We start from the raw sequence: 21,891 nt of genomic DNA, 5'->3' as shown, positions 1-21,891 counted from the left end.
TGCCCAAAGGTACTGGAATGCAAGCTCTGTTGGGTGAATTAAAAAACCCTCATTGTACTCTTTTATTATGGTCAGCGTAGCTGGAACCAGCAATGATGGTGATGTGGATTTGACAGTACCTAGACAAGAATTCAATAGCTGCTTTGTGTTGAAGTGGGTTCAACTTGCTCAAGGCCATGACAGGATGACGACTAGACATTAGGATGACTTATCTGTTGCAGAGCTCTATAAACCAGGCAGTTGTTAAAACATCCATTGGGTGACCCTCACAGTCTACCAGGCACTGCATCACAGAAGCAAAATGAAGTGTGTGTGATACCTTCATCTTATGAGAGTGGAATGGTATCAGTGTGGCCTCTGTCAATTTGGCTTCAAGTCTTTGTTTTCTTGAAAGCTGAGAAGATCTTTCAGTGGTTTCACACTGACCTCTGTACTTGACAATTCATGTGTATTTGCCAGCTCAGGAGGAAGCCAGATTTTAATTACATTAACCAATGCTGACATTTCTTTGGACATGTGGTACATCTGCAAGGAGGTGAAGGAAGCAGTTGGAGTTGCATGGATGTGGAATCTTGTTGATAGTCTGGCAGTCTTATCCACAGATTATCCCAAAGCTTCTCCACATTGCCACATTCAGAACTTATTACATTGATAAACTTGAAAATTGCAGGAATCTAACGAAGCACCCATCAAGAGAATTTGTTTGTATAATTATTGAAAGCTGTGACCTTCTGATGTGACAGACTAAGGTGAAATAAAGGGCAATAGATTACCTTGTAAATGAACCTTGTTATTGTTTGATTGTATCTAATGTTTGCAAATTTTTAAGTTGCATGCTACCAATTGAAACATAATTCTTTCTCTATTAATGGGATATAAATACTTCTCCTTAAAGGGTGTGGAGACTCCCGCACAAAGAAACGTCTCATGCCGGTTATCGGACCTAGTTTCGAATGCGGTGTAACAGAAGTGTTAGACACCACCATTGATCCCAGAAAATACACACACAGCTTGCTACCATCTGTAAATAGACATTAGTGTAAAGTCAATACAAACATCACAGTCAATACCCACAACACAGTGCACATAGCAGCGTGGACATCTCAGGTCTAGATAAAAGATAACAAGGTATCAGGTTTCATTACTGTCTGCATTTTGTAGCGACACAAAAAAAAAATTCACTTGCAAGCAACGGAAAGTAAACTTTTTCAGAGCGCGACCATGCGGTTTAGGGCAAGTCTTCAATACCTTTAAATATACTGCATCGGTTGTTGTCACTTGATCATTTGCTTGTGTGTGAGCTAAACAGCTTAAATAATATGTAAAAAAATAATACAAACTTTCAAATTGCTTGATATTTACTTGCTCAAAATCATTATCCAATCATGATTTGTTGCTATCCTTGAGTCCATTATTCAGATGATGAGGCAGATTCCCTTCAACTCTCCATGATGAAGGTAAAACCTTATATCTTAACCAACTGCCATTGAGTGTCCATTTGAAAGTTTCAAACACACAAGTGCATTGATTAAAACAAAGACTTTATTGCTGTGGTTGCAGGAACTGGATTTCAGTCTAGTAGTCACTCACCAGGTTTGTCTTTATCACAGTCTGCTAACTGTGGCTTCTTATGTTAGGAGTTTTTCTTCAGAGCACATGTCACCTTTGATTTGTAAAAAAAGTCCTGAAATTCAGGGAGTTAAAATTTACTGTCTAAAGATAATTTAAAAAGATTTTTTTTAACTTCAATCGTCAATGTGGGTGTCAACTAAGGGAATAAGGAGGTACTGATGCAACTTTGATAAATGATAGTTGACTGCATCCAAATTAAACCAAGGCCTAGGCTATACTTTTGAAGAAGAAAATATTAGGCTGAATTCATGTTAGCCTAAAAAGGCTAGGCCAATGCTGACAATTAACACAAACCAAGATCATTTAACCATTTGGGCACTTGTTTATGGCATACTAAAAGGGTCTATATAATTAGGCCTGTATGTGTACACAAGTTGCCAATGAGTATAGACCTAGCCTAACTAGTTTAGGCCGAGGCTACTTTGTTTTCCATAGACCTAGTTTAATTGGGCCTTATACTGTGCCATATTATGTAATGTGCTATAACAGTTGTAGTAATAGCAAGAATGGTCCAGGTCTAATTAAGCCCAGGCTTAACTTATGCTTCGGGCTTAACTCAGGATTAGGGCTTTACGTGATGCCTAGAGGCTAGCCCACCCTTTTACATTAAACTAAAAGTGATACTTTTTTAGGCTAGGCATAGCCTAGGCATACAATAACTAGGAATTAGGATAACTATATGTGCGACTGAAACTGCCATGCCTATGATTACAGTAGAAGAGCTGGCATAATGAAATCGAATTTGTGGATCGTAAAACGAGAGAGAATAGCCATGCATGTAATTACAGAAACCAGTCTGAACGTAAAATTCTCGCATTGCTTGTACATTACTCGTATTACACTAGGGCCTATGGCTAGTATGGGCCTAGGCTACACAGACTTTTTTTCATTAGATCTCCATCTTGTTCTTTCTACTTCCAAAAAATTCCTCTTCTTTTATGGTCAGTCGGAAAATCAAACAACAATATCCATGTTCTGACCGATTGCAGCATCCCCAGCACCATTTCTTTCATAATTTCGTACTTTTTCGTGTACACAAACGATAGTCTATACACTGTGAGTATGCGTGTCGCCTGCTAAAAAGTTTTCAAGTGGACCTATTTTACCACCCTGTGTGGGCGTTTTCCCTCTCGACCAATCCAAATCGGTTACATGGTTGGCCAAACTCTCTCTCTATACGGCTCTGATAGTAATTCGCGCCCCCCCCCCCCCCCCGGGTTAGAAAATCCTGGATACGCGCCTGCGTATGAATGAACGGGGTTAATCAACGGTCTAGCGTGCGTTACTCACATGATTAATGCACTCCGGGTGTTAATGCTATCGCTGGATGCACTCGGGCTCCGCCCTCGTGCATCGCTTGCATTATCCCCCGATCGTGCATTAATCCTGTGAGTAACGCACGCTAGACCGTTGATTAACCCCTTATTCAATAACTACGTAACGAATTCTTCAATTTTCTGCATTTGTGTTGACACCGTATGCCACGCAGTTGACATATTCTAGAGAATTTCAAAACTCAGTTAGGCGCCACCATATAGTCGCCGCGGTGAACTTAAATACGGAAGCGTAGAAAGAGCATTAGAGTAACGACTTGCATACATGATAAAACGAAAAAAAATACCATTCGGTACAATTACTATTTTCCTGCCATAGAATAAAAATGAATCTACAGTTTAAAACAGATAAACTACAATTATAAAAGAAGGTGACGTCACCATTTTGCAATTACCAACCGTTAATTGTAAATATTCGTGACACGTGTAGTAGCTCAAACACTGTTATACAGTGATTGGGGTCAGTGATTGTTCACTCGGCCCATGAAAATGGATAGTAATTACTTGGCCTTACAATGAAGTGGCTTGTTACGACTCTGCTTTGTACCGCGTAAAATGTCAACATTTTCGTCAAATACCGTGTCGACAAGTTATGCGGACAATGCAAATCAAAAGAATGAACGTGGTGTGTATAGATGTTTGCACAGTGTGCAGAATGCAGAGTGCACAGCGGATCACCTTTCTCGTCAATTTTACCATGTGTGTGTTTTGAATTAGTGGCTTTCTATGCTTCCGTAAAATAAAGACCCTAGATGAATATCCATAACAAAGATTACCGACACCACGAGAAGCAGGTCGCATGGGGTAGCCTAGGCTGGGATCGTTGGAACTGCACGGTACTAGTATTAGTGGAAGAAATTGAATCAGAAAAATGGCAACGAATTCGAACGTCAAGCAGAATTTTCACGCAGAGACAGAGACATTTATCAATACCCTGATACAATTGGAGCTCACGTCGTCGTATGGCTACTTAGCGATGGTAAATTAACGATCTGTATTGCATAGGCTAATCGGCAATGGCGAATTCTTAGCTTGATTGTACTGAAGCCTAGGCTTTTGTGTTACTGTTAGTATCACTATCACTTTATCATGCAGGTCTAGCTAGGCCCCTAGGCTATATGTACAGGTAGAAGTTTAGAACACTGTCGACCTCAGTCAAATAATTTAGCTGTACCTAATCTATCAGATTTATCGTGAGCTTGCAATCACGTTGGATGATTTATTGTGTCAGCATTACAAAGTGAAAGTATTTAGTCATAAAGGCCTAGTCAAACATTCAGTGCACAAACATGCAGGAACCACATATTTTATTAATAACAAAGTGGCTATTCTTACGACTGTTCGTAAGAATAATTTTCGATTACGCATGCGCAGTTGCTATTTTTATGACAGGAGTACTATTTTTTACAACCAGGAGTAACCATAATTTCCGGTTAGGGTTAGGATTGGGGTTTAGGGTTAAAGTTAGGGTTAGGGTTACCCCTACTACATGCGCAGTTGCTTTATTTACTTAACTGTGCTTGAATTCGCCTTTGTCGTAAGAATAGTTTATAAATAATTGTTACGACTAGTCGTAAGAATAGCCACGGCCTATTAATAATAGTTATAATACTGGTTATAGTTTCAAGAAGGATATAACTTGGAGAAACCATCTAATAAACATCGCCAAATTACATGAGATGCAATGCCTTCCACTGAGAGGGTCCCCCTTACACCGGTAGCATTATTCCATTCATTGTCGGTCACACTAATTAGCGTCAACAGGCCGATTTCACGACAACTCAAGACAACTCAAGACAACAAGTTTAAAATACCATCAAATACAATTGATGTTATCAGAGTATATCTGCAAACACGTTTAAAACTGACTGGAACCAGCGTGCATACATATTTTTCACGGGAAAAAATGTTTTTGTTGTAAAAATCGCCGACTTTTTCCTAACGTTGAATTGGACGACGTGATGCTATTGCGCTTGCGCAATGACATCGGACCGAACCATTATAATATCGGTGGGTTTGTGCTAGGTTTGGGAACTGCCTTGTGTACAGTGTCGGTAAGGTGGGTTGACGTAGTAATAAAGCACCAAAGTATGGTGAATGAACTCCAAATCAAATTATTTAATGTTTTAAAAATAATGAATATTGCTTATTGTTTTTCCATTGTAATTTACATATGTGCATGATTATCAACTTTACAGAGTCTTGCTAACTATCATTTTGCCTGGTTTTATTATTCTCTCTGTCAAATCATTGAATGTTTTTAAAATAATGAATATTTCTTATTGCAATTAAATCCTATCACACAATCATGAATTAAAGCTTACCCTGAATATAACACGATCTGGTTAAACATAGGAATGGCTCTGTAAAAATGAATAGAAGACCATTCACAAAAAGTAGTAGTACTCACTGACACTAGTAGTAGTATAGTAACGAATGATTCTCATAAAAAGTAGTTAAGTAAAATTAGATGGCGCTGGTCACCTTTTGCCAAGTCAATCATACATTGACACCAGTGTGTGGGCACCATTCTCGATTGAAAAATTGCACTTACCTGTAGTGTAATGGTTCGGTCCAATGTCATTGCGCAAGCGCAATAGCATCACGTCGTCCAATTCAACGTTAGGAAAAAGTTGGCGATTTTTACGACAAAAACATTTTTTCCCGTGAAAAATATGTATGCACGCTGGTTCCAGTCAGTTTAAACGTGTTTGCAGATATACTCTGATAACATCAATTGTATTTGATGGTATTTTAAACTTGTTGTCTTGAGTTGTCGTGAGTTGTCGTGAAATCGGCCTGTTGACGCTAATTAGTGTGACCCTTTATTGCTGATCTGGTGAAATTTACAGCAACAAAGTTGAATATATATACAACAACTCTGTTGCTGTAAATTTGGTCATACACAAAATAATTTGAGAATCACAATTTATATCCCTTATTTACATTAATGAATTAATGTTAATAAGAGATTTGTACCCAATAACATTATTACATTTTTTTCAGATTGTATGACTTTATGTTAGATTTGATATGATCATTCCATCATTATTTTCCAACTTCCTATGCAGTCGACACATTATGACAGGGATGATGTTGCACTCTCAGGTTTTCATAAGTTTCTGAAGGACATGTCAGAAAAGAAGAAAGAAAATGCAGACAAATTGATGCAGAAGCAGAACAAGAGGGGAGGACGTGTGACTTTCCAGGATGTTCAGGTGAAGAACAAATAAATTCCAAGAGTCATTAAAGTGAAGACTTAGTGAAACCCTTCCCCCCCCCCAACCCTCCCAAAAAAGATAGTAAAATGACCACAATGTTTCTAAAGCTAATTACACCCGTATGAATGTTATGGCGTGTTCTGAAAGGGTGTGAAGACTCGCGCAAAAAGAAACATCTAAAGCCAGTTATCTGACCTAGTTTCAAATGAGGTGTAACAGAAGTGTTAGACACCACCATCGATCCCAGAAAATAGACACACATCTTGCTAACGTCGGTAATTAGACACTAGTGTACAGTCAGTAAATACAGCTGCGGTCAATACCCATAGCACAGTGTACAAACAAACAGCGATAGACATCTCAGGTCAAGTTAAAGATAACAAGGTATCACGTTTCATCACTGTCTGCATTTTCTAGCGACACGAACAAAACGTTACTTGCAAGCAACGGAAAGTTAACTTTTTCAGATGGCCGCACACGGTTTGGGGCGAGTCTTCAATGCCTTTAACTTAGTAATGGAACCTTTGTTTTCATAGGGTTGTACTTCTGCAGGTTGAGATGGACAATGTTCCCTTAAAGTTCAGTACCATCAAGCAATGTTTCTTTTTATGGTTCATTTATTGTTCTTAATGAAGTCTGTTATCATCAGAAGGAGACTTTGAGTAGGTGATTGTTGGGGTTACACAAACTGAAAACAGTCCGGTTGAGGCTGCAATATGCAATCACACACCTTACAACACTTATAACCCAAGATGTAATTTAAGATATTTTCAGGGAATGTTACTGCATGCATGGTAAATTTGTATAATTTGCATTTTCTGAATGCTGCATGAAAAAATGCCATTGTTTTGAGTGTATTATTATGCTGGTTTATTTTGGATAACTGTATGTTTGACATTTTTGATGGAATTTAGCTCATCTTTATTGACCAGCAGTGCCTACTGTGTGAAAGGCAGAGCACAAAAGATTGTCTTTTGTAGCCCAACTGCAGATAGGATGAGCCCCATGACCCTCCCCCCCCCCTCCTGTAGTGTTTGACACATCACCTTATGCTCTCATAATCCACTGGCTAATCATTTTATCCTATCTTTTTGCTGTCTTTCCAGGCTAGTTCTAGATCGAACTGGGGTAAAGGAAGTGAGGGATTAGCTGCAGCGATGGAAGCCGAGATAAATAGTAACCAAACGTTTTTGAAATTCCACAATCTTGCCGAGACTCATGAAGATAAGCATGTAATTCCTTTCACAATTTTAATTTTTTCCCTCATTCTTCTTCTGTTGGTTACTTGTTATTTCATTATTGAAGGGATTTTGAAGTCTAACATGCTACGTCTGTGCCAATGAGACTGCAAAACAGCCTTTTCATTGGGATTTTGATCCAAATTTGTATTCTGTTCAGTGCCTTTATCCCATATCAATGTAGTTAATCAAATTCAATCTCTAAGTTTCATTTCAAATAATGAACCAATTTTGTAATTTTTTGAAGCTTTCAATTTTCATTTCTACATGTGAGTAATGCCGATATGAAAATCCCCATCTGGGCTACGACTTGTTGAGGACGGACAGAATCAAGTACTTGCTTGTTAACTTCCATATGGTAAACAAGATCTATGATCAAGTTGTCTTAAGTTTGATCAGTTGATTTCTTCAGTAAGCGATAGGTTTGGTAAAAAACAATGACCACATGCAAATATTATGCTTTAGTGCACAGGCTTCAACCACATTGAATCAACATTGTGCAGCCAATCTGTCGCAAAGTTTTATGGGGTCTTAACAAATCCTTATACATCTTCTCTTGCAGACAATGGACTGGATCGAGGAAGAATTTCTTACTCCTTATGTGGAAAATATTAAACGGCTTGGAGACCTTAAGCAGCAACTGTCAAGAGCCGGTGATGGACTTGGTGAATACATATTCGATAAGGAGTTGGCAGAGTAATATATCTCGTTTTGTCACAACACAGTGCATTGTGGGTGTCAATTGTTTTCTGTGAATAGAAAGGACATAGGCACTCTTTCAGGAATGTAGAACCCTAACACAAAAGGGGTTATTTCAAGAATGAAGCAGTATGTGGCAGTGCAGTAGTGATGTAGGTGTGCTATGAAGTGAAGGGGGTTTCATCTTGGCAACGAAGGGTAGTGACCCGAACTGGCTTCCCATTACATGTTTAATAAAAGGCTTTGGAACAAAAGGAGTTGGTGCAACACTTCATGCTATATTCATTGCAAGTTAACCTTGAAGGATAAAAAAAAAAGTTGTTTGTTTGTATGAGACATTGTAGGGGGAGGGGGGGTGTGTGTGTGCATTTCTGACAGTAATTTGATGAAAGTAGCCCTTGAGGTTTAAATTTTAGTGTTACTATGCACTGAAATAGAACGTTAGAATTACAGATGAAGTTCTAGTGTTATTTTGATATTTACATCACTAGTTTGCCAGTCTATAATGCCAGTAGGTAAACTTGGTGAAGAAAGTCAAAATTTGGCATGATTTGTTAAAGTTTTTAATCCATTGTTTTATAAATTCTTACAGATATAAGTAAATAAACAAAGTTCTTTCAGCTGCCAACAGAGCCTCCAAGAACAACATTGACAAATTGAATTTTGCCAGAAATGTTATTTTGAGACCAATACAGATATCATCAGTAAGTTGATTTGCTAACCTACAGTCATGGTGTTAAGTTTACCAGTAGACCAGCAAGTTACAATCGACTGAAGGTAGCAGTACCAACAAGCCGGGCAGTTTGCTCCTTGCGGTCTTGACATTTCTCTGCAGAATTGAATATTCAGTAACTCACTCAGGAAGTAGCTAATTTCTTGCAGCGAAATGACCTCCGTTTTCCGTGATAAAAATAAGCACACAAAGAAATAAAATGAATGTCAGTTCTCAGTGCATTACTTTTGTTATTCAAATTTGCTACCTCTTTTAATTTCATACAATATCTAATGATTTAATTAGTTTTTTCTCTATCCTTGATGCCTGTCGATAGCATTGATTGGATTTCCAAACAGTTGGCCTTTAATAATGCCATTTGAGTTGTTTGCCTTATTTCCAGTACACAATAATTTTCCACTTCTGAGGTTATTTTAACAATGCAGAAAATTGCTCTTCACAGTTTTTCTGCTAATTTATTGATTTTTGTATTGTTGTGGGTATGTTATTTATGTGATGTAATAATGTGTGCTTCTTTATTGGCCTTAATGCATTTCAATTGAACTAACAAGTAACAATGGTTAAAAATGTTGCTGCAATGCCATAACCATATGAATGGAATTTCAAAATTAATTGGCTAAATTCTGTTCATCCTTGCTGTTATTCAAAGCGACTACCTCTCAAAGTTTTGTTATTCTAGTTTTAATATTTCAGAAAACACTTGGTAAATACAAATTCAGTGCTTACACAAAACAGTAGTCCCTTTGTAACTTTTGGCGGTAGTAAACGTTGCTATATGCTTTAATTATTAAAATACCATAAATCACATAACTGTAATTTTTGAGAAGAAAGGAAACATTAATTTACTAGTTTCTGTTCAATCCTTACGGTTATTCTGTCAAAGTTTTACATAATTTCCAGTGACATATTTCTTCCTCTCATTTTTGGAAACACACGGTAGATATTAATTAGGTGCTAAGACAACCTTGTTTCCTTTGTTTTGCTCTATTGTAGAATTTGTAATATTGCTATGTTTTGTATTGTTAATTAACCACATGGCAGTCCATGTTCATCGTTGTCAACATGTTATTAAATGTTACTCTAATCTGTTCATTTTCCCAAACAGACTCATCATTTTGATAAATCTTCATTTTTTAACCAATTCTGTAGCATGTTTTGGAAGCTTTTGATTGATATGTACCAAGGTCCAAAAATTGGAAATGACAGCAGCTGTCTCTCTTATTTTAGCCGCCATTCTGTTGTTTTGTCCTATTTTTTGGAAGTTGGGCAATTTTTAAAGGATTATTCTTGCTGTTATACAGTAAAAACTCTTCAGTGGTATACCGTCATATTAATGGAGATAGATTACAATTTTCATCCAAGAAACCATATTGTTTTGTGTATAAGGATATGCTGTTATATGAATTAGTAAATTGGTACTGTTATTGGAATGGGGTAATTCCTATGTGATAGCATTGAGGCAGCTTATCTCACTGTGTGCCTAAGAAGTGTTTAAATGTTCTCTCTCTTTCTTTTCTTTTGATTAAATTTTACAACTTCATATGTAAGCATTTAAAAATGGAATTTAATAATAATAAGAATGATGAGGTAATGCAAGCTCATTAGAATTAATGATAACAAATCACTGAAACATTAGTAAACTTATGATCGATATGATTAAATTATTAAGTTGTGTATTTTTGCTAAAGAATCATCAAAATTTGTAAAAAAATAGTAAAATGATAAATCATTTATTACTTAAATGCAAGAAGTGATCAATGTGAGAATTTCTACAGTTTTGGTGAAATATAAGAGAGCATTCAGAGCAATTCAATACTTTGCACAAAGTTGCTAACATAATTATGTGAAAATTTTAACATTTTAATGGCACCTTAACAGTTCCATAATTTGGCCAATAGTTTGATAATCCCACACAATTGTAAGAATGTCCACATCTCAGGAAATTAAAAAAAAAATTGTTATAAAAGAAAATCGTTGTTTTAATTTTACTTATCTAAGAACTCTTTTGCATAGAAGCAAAATTTAAAGCTCTTGCCTCAAACTTGATTTCAAATGAAATGTCCTATCACAGTAAGCAACTTTTCCTTAGTCCATCCAGCTAGTGAGTGTCCTCTATGGCCAAGTACATACATAAAACCATTTTTAATACTTGGACAATTTCTTGTTCATTGAGCCTGACACTTTTCTTGTTTCAACATCATAGTTTTATTTTCTCTATTCTGAGTATTCCTCCTAACCTTTGCAGTTGTTTAGTTTTCACTGTGACCATTATTTATCCTTTGATTTGGATCGGTGCAAGTTCTCAGATTAGTAGGTTACTATTATGAGTACTGAGTAATAATATTTACATGTGTGCTTTATGGTAATTTCAATATTAAATGCTTCTCTGTCCATTTCATTCCATATCATTTCTTCCACAAAGAATTGTAAGCTTATATAGGTGGAGATGGAGGGGAGGGGGGAGGGGGGGTGGAGGCAACCAGTTACATAGTGCTTTAGTTCTATTGCTAAATTGTGCCTTCATTATTGGATGCCTTGTATTGCCTGTTGGATGCCTTCTGTGTAGGATAAACCATTGTTTGTTATTCGTGACATCACTACAGCCATCAGTATTCATTCCCTATGCAAATTCCCTATGCTGTACAGCTACACACACTACAACCACGATTTGTAAGAATTCATTGGTTCTGTTTGTGGTATGAAAGTATTCCTTTTAATGCCCATTTGTTTTTAGTTACACTGACTTTCAAATAAAAGTTTTCATGCAAATATTTTGAATGTATTTGTGAGACATTTCTTAAGAGCATCATGAAGAATAATAAAACAGAAAACCATTTTTAACACATTTAGGCATCTTACTTTACTTTTTCCTGTCTCTTTCTCTCCCAATTTTTCACACCTTCCATTTAGAGTTGAAGTTTAAAGTTATTTCTTATTGCATAGTTGTGTCCTCTTGTAAATTTTTCAGACGTTTCTAACCAGCATCATACCCTGGATGCATCCCTTATCATGGCTGTAACCATGGACCCACTCCCCCCCCCCCCCCCCAACTGGTGATTTACTGCTATGGCACTTTTAATTGACTCATTTGTCCCTCGTCGATATCTGGGAGTAATTTGGGGTACTACAACCTCTCATAAACTACTTCCATTAACTAAGTCATCTAGGGTGACTCGTTCTAAAATATCGGGACAGTACAGTCTGCACAGATGTGTTAGTTAATCGGTGCTACTATTATTATATTTTCATGCACCCAATCGGCTTCATATCACAGAAATATGTGCTTCCGTACGTTTATGCTTCTCCTGCCGTTGTAGCTGTCATTCACGTCACAATTTCAGTGACACCACGAATACTGAAGTAAATATATATAATTTCATTTGCAGTTTACATGTCTTAAAGATGTACTACTACTAGGCTACCAGCTCACAGTCACACCATTCCAGTACAACTTAGACTAGGGTTTGGCCTAACTTAGTCTATGCCTACATGTAGACTAGGATTTGGCCTAACTTAGCCTAGGCCTACATGTATGTTGTTGTAGAGACAACTCAAGAAAAACCAACTTCACACCGTGGTAGTGTAAACATGCTCTACTGATTTATTACTCTCATCTTCTCATCTGTCACAGAGACAGATGACATTCCTGCATGTAGAGATTACACATAGAGTACAATATAATTAGTATTACGTAGGCTTAGCTATTCTTAGTATTACATATACTTTCTGTCTACCCAGTATCATAGGTATAATTAACAATAGGGTAATATGGACAAGGCAGTGGCTTTCCCATCTACCCAGTATGCATATAGTAGTTAATAGCATGATTAACATACTGTAACCTACAATGTAGCTTAAGTAAGATCAAATGACATGCCTACATAGGTCTAGGTCTATATAGATCAAGCATGGGCTACTAAAGTTACTTACATAAGCTTAGACCTGATAGTCAGGTGACTTAGGTATACCTTGTTCAAGATTTGGCCTAAAATTCTGTGAGTTATGCCAGGTCTAACAAAGCATATAATATTTGCAACTAACGCCTAATACTGTATAGTACCATGCCAAATTGAAACATCGTTGTACATTTAGAACTAGCCTAAGATTGAGGCCCATAAAGACAGGCCAAAGAGTAACGGTATAATTTCTCTGAGAAAAGTTCATTTTGCATGAAGAAATTTGTTAACATGTCAAAGATATCTCCAAAAGTCAACATTTATCATGTGTCCCCTTTCACCAGAATTTGAAGATCAGCCAATAAGAATGACTCTGAGTCCAACTTTGAGATCAAGGTTTCGAGGATGTTTGGTTGGTGCTGTTGTAGGAGACTGTATCGGAGCACCGTTTGAAGTGACAGGTGTTGGAGGACCTGGAAGTTATGATAACGTTCAAGATTTTGTTAACAAGTTTGACGTGGAAATTGACGGTCCAGGTTCAGTATTGCTATTGATTACCATTTCATACTGGATTATTATATATAACTGTCATGGTCTGAGAACTTCTTGTGTTCTGGCTGATTATTCATTAAAAAATGCAAACATATATCTGATTCTGTAGTAATATACCTGTGCACTGTAGAACTTATGTTCAAGAAAGGGAGGGGTGAGAAGGGGAGGTTGGTGGGAGGAAAGGCTACTACTGTTAAATAACAAATTCCTGTTGTTTCACCTTTTCACAAAACATTACAAATACTCTGCACTTCTGGTAATATTGAGGACTTACCACAACTAGCAGTGGAATATTATGCAAAATAGTATGTTATAATATAATATTAATACCACCACTATAAGTGGAATACTATAATAAGTGAAAGTATGTTATCATAATATTTAAGTCTCATATTACATTCCAGCCTCATGTGTTGATGGAAAAAGGCTTGAACTGTTTTTTTAATATATTATTTGATAATAAATTACAGGAGATATTAAAACTGATTCTGTTTGAATCATTTTCCTTCCTTCATTCATTAGGAAAACTGGAATATACTGATGATACTGCAATGGCAAGGTGTGTGGCTGAATCATTGATTGCTAATAATGGCCAGCTGGAAGCAAAAGATTTAGCGAAAAGGTTGGTATTTTTCTGGCCCCCAAAAAAAGGAGGTAATTCACAACAGAGTTGACTGATCATAATTTGCCCAAATTTACAGATGTTGACAAATTCGAGTGACTCAAGAGCTAGTGTACCCACAGTACAGTGCCTTTAATAGCCTACACAATTTTTATTGCAATGCACATGGATGTCTTTGACAATGGAAACTAAAGTGGGAAGTAGCTGCATTCATAATACGTGTGTGTCTAAAGCACCTTGAGTATCTCAGTTGATGTCCTGGAAAGTCTGGAAAAGTCGGGGAATTGAGAATCGTCAGATGTGTACAAACCTTGTATTATGATCAGAATAATCACTTCACTCTTTTGAACTCTTCACCCCCCCCCCCCCAATCCATGATCAAGAGTAAAATCATCCTGAGTGGCCTAATATGGTTGCTCAATATTTTGTAATAAATAGTTAAGTGTTTCTGTACTTAGAGTTTCATGTGGTTTCTTTACCACCTTTGAGATGTTCCTGTTTTTTTTGTTTCTATTTCTGTTAGATTTGCTGATGAATATATGGCACATCCCACGCGAGGATATGGCTATAACGTAGTAACGGTACTTAAGAGACTGGGAGATCGTGATCTATCAGATGTGTTTGCGCCTGCCAGAAATCAGTTCGATGGAGGCGGTTCCTATGGGAACGGGGGTGCCATGAGGGTTGCACCAGTCGCACTGTGCGGTGAAGATGAGGTAGAAAGGGTCATCCAGGTATATAAATTTAATCATTACTTTCATTCTATGATTCCAGAAACTATTAATAGTCTATTTGCACCATGAACATTCTCGTATTTGCAGAATGTACATTCTCGTGATTGCATTTTCGTCTCAAAGCTCCCTTTTCACCGTCCCATTTTTTTTTTTGGTCTCTTCAGAATGCAAAGAGCAGTGCGCTTCTCACCCATTCCAACAGAAACGGTTATAACGGTGCAGTCCTGCAGGCTCTAGCTGTTCATCAAGCCCTGCATACAGCTACAGATAAGATGAATCGCGAAAAGTTTGCTGAGAACCTTCTGAATACTATGAGAGAAAAAGTGGAATGTCAGACGTCTGACGAAGGTACTGCAAATGATAACGAAAAGGAAGCGAAACTTACAACTCTAATGAGTCAAGTCAAAAAAAGGTAAAAACCAAATATCTCCTTCATCTCCATGGCTACATGGAATGCATCATTGTAATGTAAGATTCACAAACTCGTAGGTCTTCGTAAGATATTTGTTATGCTGGGAAGTATGGTCCGTTTTGGTTAGCTGTTTTGTTTAAGGTTTGAAATCCCAAAACAAGCTGGTTATTATGTCCCAAATTCTGAAAGGTTTTATTTCACAAGATACACTTCACAGGGATTTGAGAGGACGAATTACCATATGACCATTTAAATAATGCTACCTAAAGTCTAAGACGAGACTTAACCAATTGGCCTGTCATGAAGATCATTTTTTAACTCTAAGTGTCTCTGGAAAATCTTGTAAAGTAATTCTTTGCGAAGCCCTTAGAAAATTATCAGAACTTAAATCATGACTTCATCTTGGCAATTCTTTTATACTTTTTATGCATAACTGCTGTTCTTATTTACTCCCAACTGTCCACGCCATGCTCCACTTCCTAATGTCATACTTGTGAACAGTTGCGGCGCCAGGAATTTTTAGTTGGGGAGGCTAAGGGGGGGCTGAGCCAATTTTTTGGGTGGCTTACAAGATTGAGTGATCGCCGTCCTGGGGGGAGGGGTAAATTTTTCCCAATCCTGGAAAGGCCTACTTGCAAAATGGTGGCATTTAGCGAGGCTTTTGTCACCTAAAAATTTTTCAAAAAATATGCATTTTTAAAAAAAAAATTGAAAATTTAGAACACAAGAGCTGATGGAATGTTTGGCCAATGGCCACAATATTTGAAGGTGAATTGCGCCACCATTGTAGAGTGTTTTATGCTTGCAATCCTGAGAAACAACTCATCAACACCTGGCGGATAAAGCTGGAATCTGAATTGTTTTTATCAGTCACCAAAACAAGGCTTCCTGCACCACAACTGAGTCACTGACTATTATCATGTGAAAAATTCATCAAAATTTCCATTGACCATTGTAGCACTGCGTTATGGCTGACAAAATTTGGGTAGGCTATATTGTTTCAATGAGGTTTTTTTTGTTGTTGCCTATTTCAGTTGGGGGGGCTAATGGGGGGGCTGACTACTTCAGTGGGGGGGCTAAAGCCCCCAAGCCCCCCCTTGGCACCGCCACTGCTTGTGAATATGAGAGATAATTTTTCACCAGATTACAAAAGATACTTCGGTGAAGTATAGTGTCAGGTATTTTCCGTTGTATAACTTCCCAACAGCCGTACAAACGTTTATTTGCATTGGAATAATAATACGTAACAAAAATAGGACGGAGTAAACAGCCCTCCTCAGCTTTGACCTTCAGCAGTATAAATACATAACTGTTCTATTACTGTCCATATTCAATAGGTAGCTGGTAATCTATCACTTAACTTGTACACTTCATCAGGCCTCATGAGGGGTGGGGGGGGGGGGGTCAGGAGGGCTGGAGGCCCTGGGATCCGAGATCAATATGAGGGCCCAGGTCAATATGGGATCCAGAATAATGTATTCTCAACTTCATAATAATCCCAAGGCAAAATGAAGACTTCAGAAAAAAAGGGGGGCCCGGTGATATATTTGTCCCCTGGGACTGACCTGGCTCTTGAGGTGAAATAGTAGTTCATTCCCAGGGCTGTACATTAACATTTGCCCGGTTGCAGGGGCAAGTGAAACTTACATCTGGCCGGCTCTCTCTTATCTCAACTTGCGCAATTGCATAAAATTAAGAATCGGCTCAAAGTTGCAGTGAGATACTGTATAGGCTTACAGTACCTGCACACACCTAGGTAGTGCTACAGTAGCCCAAATGTTACAGAAGCCAAGCTAACTTAGTAGGCATTTTTGCTGATGTTCTTTAGAATTGTTTGAGAGACAAAATAGGACAAGCTGCATATTAATCATTCTGCAACTTGTTTTACTATGATCATCAGTTTCTTTTGGTGATAGAATATTAAATTTTCCTACTTCACACTAGTATAATTTTGTTTACTAAATGCAGCATTCTCAAATAAAGTTCCACCCAAAGGAAAGGCAGTGACAAAGAGAGAGATAATTATCTCAACCATCGATCACAAATGACATCACAATAATATGTACAAATACAAAGGTAGATTACAAATAAATAAACAAAAATATACTCAGTAAGGAAATCCTGCAAATTTTCATATTTTGTGAAGCAATGATGCAAATAAAGTTAATTATTAGTTGCCGTTGAGGATTGAGGGATTTGCAATTTCCTTGTTAATGTTGCTGAAAGTTATTCAACATTCTTTCATTGCAGGAAAGTGGAGAGAGATGATGTTTATTGCCAAAGGCTTGAAAGTTTATGCCAATTTTTGAAAAGTGATCCACCTGCTGAGGAAGTAGCTTCAGTGTTAGGCAAGTACCTCCTTTTATTTTACATAATTTAGCATTTGTGGATTGACTTTTGCTGCAGAGAAAATGGAACAAGTTTGTGTTTATGATGTTATTGTGTTTATGTACACACACACTCCGCCCCCCACCCCACCCAGCCACCTACATCCACACATAAAAAAAATGACAGAAGTTATATTAGCACTACCTGACATATAGTCCTAATTTGTAGCCTAAGAATGCACCATTTCACATTTTAAATTTTTTAGTGTTTCCCCACTTTCCCCACCTCCCATGTGTGGGTACACTTCTACAACCTGAAGGCCACATCCCCCTCCTTCCTCAAATCCTGGACCCCCCTCCCCCTGCATTCATCCTACTTATATTGCCATTAAAGACAACCTGTAAAATTTGCGTCCTCTCAGGAAAGGGTAAATAGATTAATGTAATCTATGGCACGTACTCGTTGTACCTTTTATAACATTGCAGGGAAACCTTTACTGTTCAAATTTTGTGTAGCAGTTTTGAAGGCTGTGACTCTTTTCTCTCTCATAGTGTTCCTGCATAGAAAATTGCGATACATCTGTACACTCGTATAGCAACTTGCCCATTTTGCATAGCATTTTGCATAGCAACTTGCCCATTTTGCATAGCAACTTGACCATTTTGCATAGCATTTTGCCCATTTGCATAGCAACTTGACCATTTTGCATAGCAACTTGACCATTTTGCATAGCATTTTGCCCATTTGCATAGCAACTTGACCATTTTGCATAGCATTTTGCCCATTTGCATAGCAACTTGACCATTTTGCATAGCATTTTGCCCATTTTGCATAGCAACTTGACCATTTTGCATAGCATTTTGCCCATTTGCATAGCAACTTGACCATTTTGCAAAGCATTTTGCCCATTTTGCATAGCAACTTGACCATTTGCATAGCAACTTGACCATTTTGCATAGCATTTTGGTTTGCGATACCAGATATTCATTCCATACATTGTACATCAATATGAATGACTTTTAGTGCAAGCTTATTGTTCAGTTGTTGTCAATATCCTTACGCTAGTCTTGCATCAGACTTGTTGCATATTTGGCCTCCCTTAGATACAGATTGAGTAGTACCTGGTCAATGTCTTGGTCGTTGTCATGGATAAAATTGTTATCACTTTAGAATCATATGTTTGTCTGGTTAAAAGGAGAAGGTATGTGGTAAGAAGGGGCACTGTTGTGGAATGGATGAGAGATGCAGGAAAGGTGCTCCTACTTTATAATGATGACAAATTACGAAATAATTTAAATCGCTTGGAGGTAATGAGGTAACTCGTTCCAGCATGACCACCCTGCCTCCCCACCCCACCCTCCATCCACCTTAAGTACCTTTTCACAGCTGTTGTTGTTATTATTGTTGTTGTAAATAGCACATCATATTGCTTCATTCGCAGGTAATAGTATATCAGCCCACAACTCAGTCGGCAGTGCTTTGTATTCGTTTCTTAGATGTCTGAATCCGGTGGAGGGCCTCTATGTACAGAGTCCAATGGAAAGAACTATCTTGTATGCAATTTCTCTTGACGGGGACACGGATACCATTGCCTCGATGGCAGGTGCCATCGCTGGAGCTTTCCACGGCATCGAATCGATACCCGAACAATGGCAGAAACTCTGCGAGGGCTCCGACACAGCTCTGAAGCAAGCTGATCGGCTTTATGAAATACTCACAAAAGCCAAAACAGAGAGGTGAAGAAAAGGTGATAGAGGTAAATTACCTTTCTGGGTCCTGTTTGTCAACACTAGGAAGAAGAAAATGCCGAAATGCACTTAGGGTTTCAAAGATTTATTACGCAGAAATGTAAAAGAATCTGAAAGATTTGATATGCAGACAGATTTAAGCGGTAGTTTTTTGAGATATTAAACATTTTTTGAAGAGAACACTTTCTTGAAGGAAAAGTTGAATTGATAACAACTACAGCAATGCAAATTGTTAGTACTTGAAAATTATTTCTTGAAAGGTAAAAATGACTGAAATTTAGTTGAGATGGCAGGCATAATTTACCAGTAAATCGTAATCAATCATTTAATCTGTCACCCAGTGTGCAACAGACCTGTAGCCATGTTTGGATGAGGTCAGAGGGGTAGATGCAAAATGGTTTCTATCATGTTAAAGTACACTTGTGTATTACAAGTTCAAATGTTGCCAGAGTATAACAAATTTACAATGTGGGCCTTGTGAAATATCTGGAAATCCCCTCCCCCCCCCCCTCAGCTACTGTTCTGGCACACAGTGCATACCAAGCATAAAGCAATGGTAATTTGACATATCATGTATAAGACATTAAGTTGACATTAACTATTAAACATGGTGTATCATGTCAGACTTACTAGTGGGCCTTGTGAGACTCTCCATTTTAAATGATACCAATTTTTGGTATTTAGACATTTTGCATTCAAGAATTTTGTGTCATAATGGTGCAATATTTGATATATGATCCTTGTAATCGAAAAAAGCTTATTTGTTCATTAGCTACTCTTTATTTCCATTACAATACCTGCAGTAATATGTCACTTAATAGTCATACTCTTCGAAAGTTAAAGATATGTCATTAAGTTGACGTCAACTATTAAACACAGTGTATCATGTCAGACTATACTAGTGAGCCTTTTGAGACTATCTCTCCTCTTAAAGGTATACCTATTTTGTATTTTTGGTATTTAAAAATTTTGCATTCAAGAATTTTGTGTCATAATGGTGCAATATTTGATTTATGATCCTTGAAAAATTGAAAATAGCGATTCTGTTCATTGCCTATTCTTCATTTCCATGAAACTACCTGCAGTAATATGTCATACAGGTCAGGATTTTAATTCACAGATTGTAAGGCCCATCATACACAATCAAAGTAACCTTTCCATGTTAAGTTTGTAAATAAAGTAAATAAACAAACAGTTTGTTTTTTGTTTTCATTGTGCTGATTTACTGTTTTTTTTAACCAAAATGATTTATTTTCATCGTTAAATTGGTCTCTTTTGTGGTTGTCTTTTTGTGACCTTATGCTCTGACCCAGCCAAACTTTCAGCAAAAGGTGATCATACTTTGGAAGCAAATAAAATTCACTGTAAAAAAGATGAAGCAAACTTAACCTGTAGGATTATAAAGCACTTAGGGAAGATCTCAAGTTTATGCAGATGATATCAACCATTAATATTTCACAACTGGGACAGTTGCAAAACACCCAATAACAAATAACATACACACAAAAAAGGAGCAAATAACACAAAACATTTAATGTTATAGATATCAGGTATTTTATTGTTAAATTCAATATCAGATTAAAAAAGTTTGTAGATTTAATTAAAGAAAAGCTTTTAATATAGTTTTCATCTCATCAAGCCAAATCAACATATTTTTAACAACACACTTCGAATGTATTTTGAGAAAAAACTACACGTTTCCCAACCTATCTATTAAAAAGGGACCAATACTTATTATCGTCCATATTCACGACGTGGAAATTGAGGTCATTAAGCCTTGAAATTATCAATAACTTATCCATGACTGGTCTTTATTTACCTTAAAATTATTTATTTTGGGGTGGGGAGGGGACCAGTGTTTTCGAATGACGGGAAATGACTTCAAGTTTTCAATCCTGAAGAAATCATTCATGTGAAAAATGAATCCCTTTTGTTTCAATCTATACCAAAAAAAGAACAAAAAAAAAGATAAAAATATGAAAACAGCAAACAGAGATATGTTGGTGAGAGATTTAACTTGTAGCATGTAGCATCTGAAAACCTAATAAGCAATTAAAATGTGCAAGTTCTCAGACGTAGGTGTTCTCTGGAAAGATTGGAGGATTTATCTGTATGGAGTAACGGTATAGACCACAAGAAGATAATGAAATAAAACATTTACCCTGAAATGCCACCCTACCTTTACAGTTGTTGAAGTATCATTGCATTCTTTTTAAATAATATCTTTCAAAGGTTACTTCAGAACATGATACAGGAAGAACAGTTACTAGAAGGTCTGATCTGAAAATAACCAAATTACACTCTCAATGATGATTTCCAACCCATCCCCCCCCCCCATCTCACCCCCATCTTATTGTACTATATGGCAGAGTTAATGCAAGCATCCACATACATATTGGCTGTGGTTTACCATGTCAAAGGGCGGGAAAGCCAAGTGCAAGATCCCTCATCATTAACCTTCTAGAGATATCGTGCTCACAAGCAGCATCACATACACACACCATCGCATAGATTCCTTTAGCTTTTGTCAAGGAATCAAAATGACAAAGCAAGCAAAATTTGGTTTGAGTCAATGAAGATTGTTTTTAATGCAAATTATACCTTGTTTAGAAAAAGAATAAACTTTCAATAGCTATACCAGCACAATAACTCATACAAAGAATAGTCACACCCAACATGCTCAGTCACTAAAAGTTGATTACTTTTAATGCTTGCAGAGTAAACAAAACACTAATCTATTCC

General features: G+C 37.2%; 2 protein-coding genes across 3 annotated transcripts; both read left to right on the top strand.

Moving 5' to 3' along the window:
• Positions 1-3,701: 3,701 nt before the first annotated feature.
• On the top strand, positions 3,702-11,702 carry LOC139967962 (soma ferritin-like). The gene is made up of 4 exons (XM_071972207.1): positions 3,702-3,945; positions 6,038-6,184; positions 7,294-7,419; positions 7,988-11,702. The coding sequence occupies exons 1-4, from the start codon at positions 3,838-3,840 to the stop codon at positions 8,123-8,125; spliced, it is 519 nt and encodes a 172-aa protein (XP_071828308.1). The 5' UTR covers positions 3,702-3,837; the 3' UTR covers positions 8,126-11,702.
• Positions 11,703-12,036: 334 nt separating this feature from the next.
• LOC139967960 (ADP-ribosylhydrolase ARH3-like) lies at positions 12,037-20,343 on the top strand. Of its 2 annotated transcripts, none has more exons than XM_071972205.1 (7): positions 12,037-12,217; positions 13,098-13,289; positions 13,828-13,927; positions 14,451-14,661; positions 14,826-15,073; positions 17,324-17,421; positions 18,843-20,343. In XM_071972205.1, exons 2-7 carry the CDS (start codon positions 13,121-13,123, stop codon positions 19,139-19,141), a joined length of 1,125 nt encoding a protein of 374 aa, XP_071828306.1. In that variant the 5' UTR covers positions 12,037-12,217; positions 13,098-13,120; the 3' UTR covers positions 19,142-20,343. The 2 variants fall into 2 exon arrangements, with proteins under 2 accessions (XP_071828306.1, XP_071828305.1); XM_071972204.1 differs by lacking the exon at positions 12,037-12,217 and adding an exon at positions 12,291-12,434.
• The last annotated feature ends 1,548 nt before the right edge of the window (positions 20,344-21,891 follow it).

The sequence above is a fragment of the Apostichopus japonicus genome, chromosome 5 (assembly GCF_037975245.1).
Source record: "Apostichopus japonicus isolate 1M-3 chromosome 5, ASM3797524v1, whole genome shotgun sequence".
Classification (NCBI taxonomy): Eukaryota; Metazoa; Echinodermata; class Holothuroidea; order Aspidochirotida; family Stichopodidae; genus Apostichopus; species Apostichopus japonicus.
Note: the sequence above shows the minus strand (reverse complement) of the source record. Positions and strands in the feature narration are given on the sequence as shown.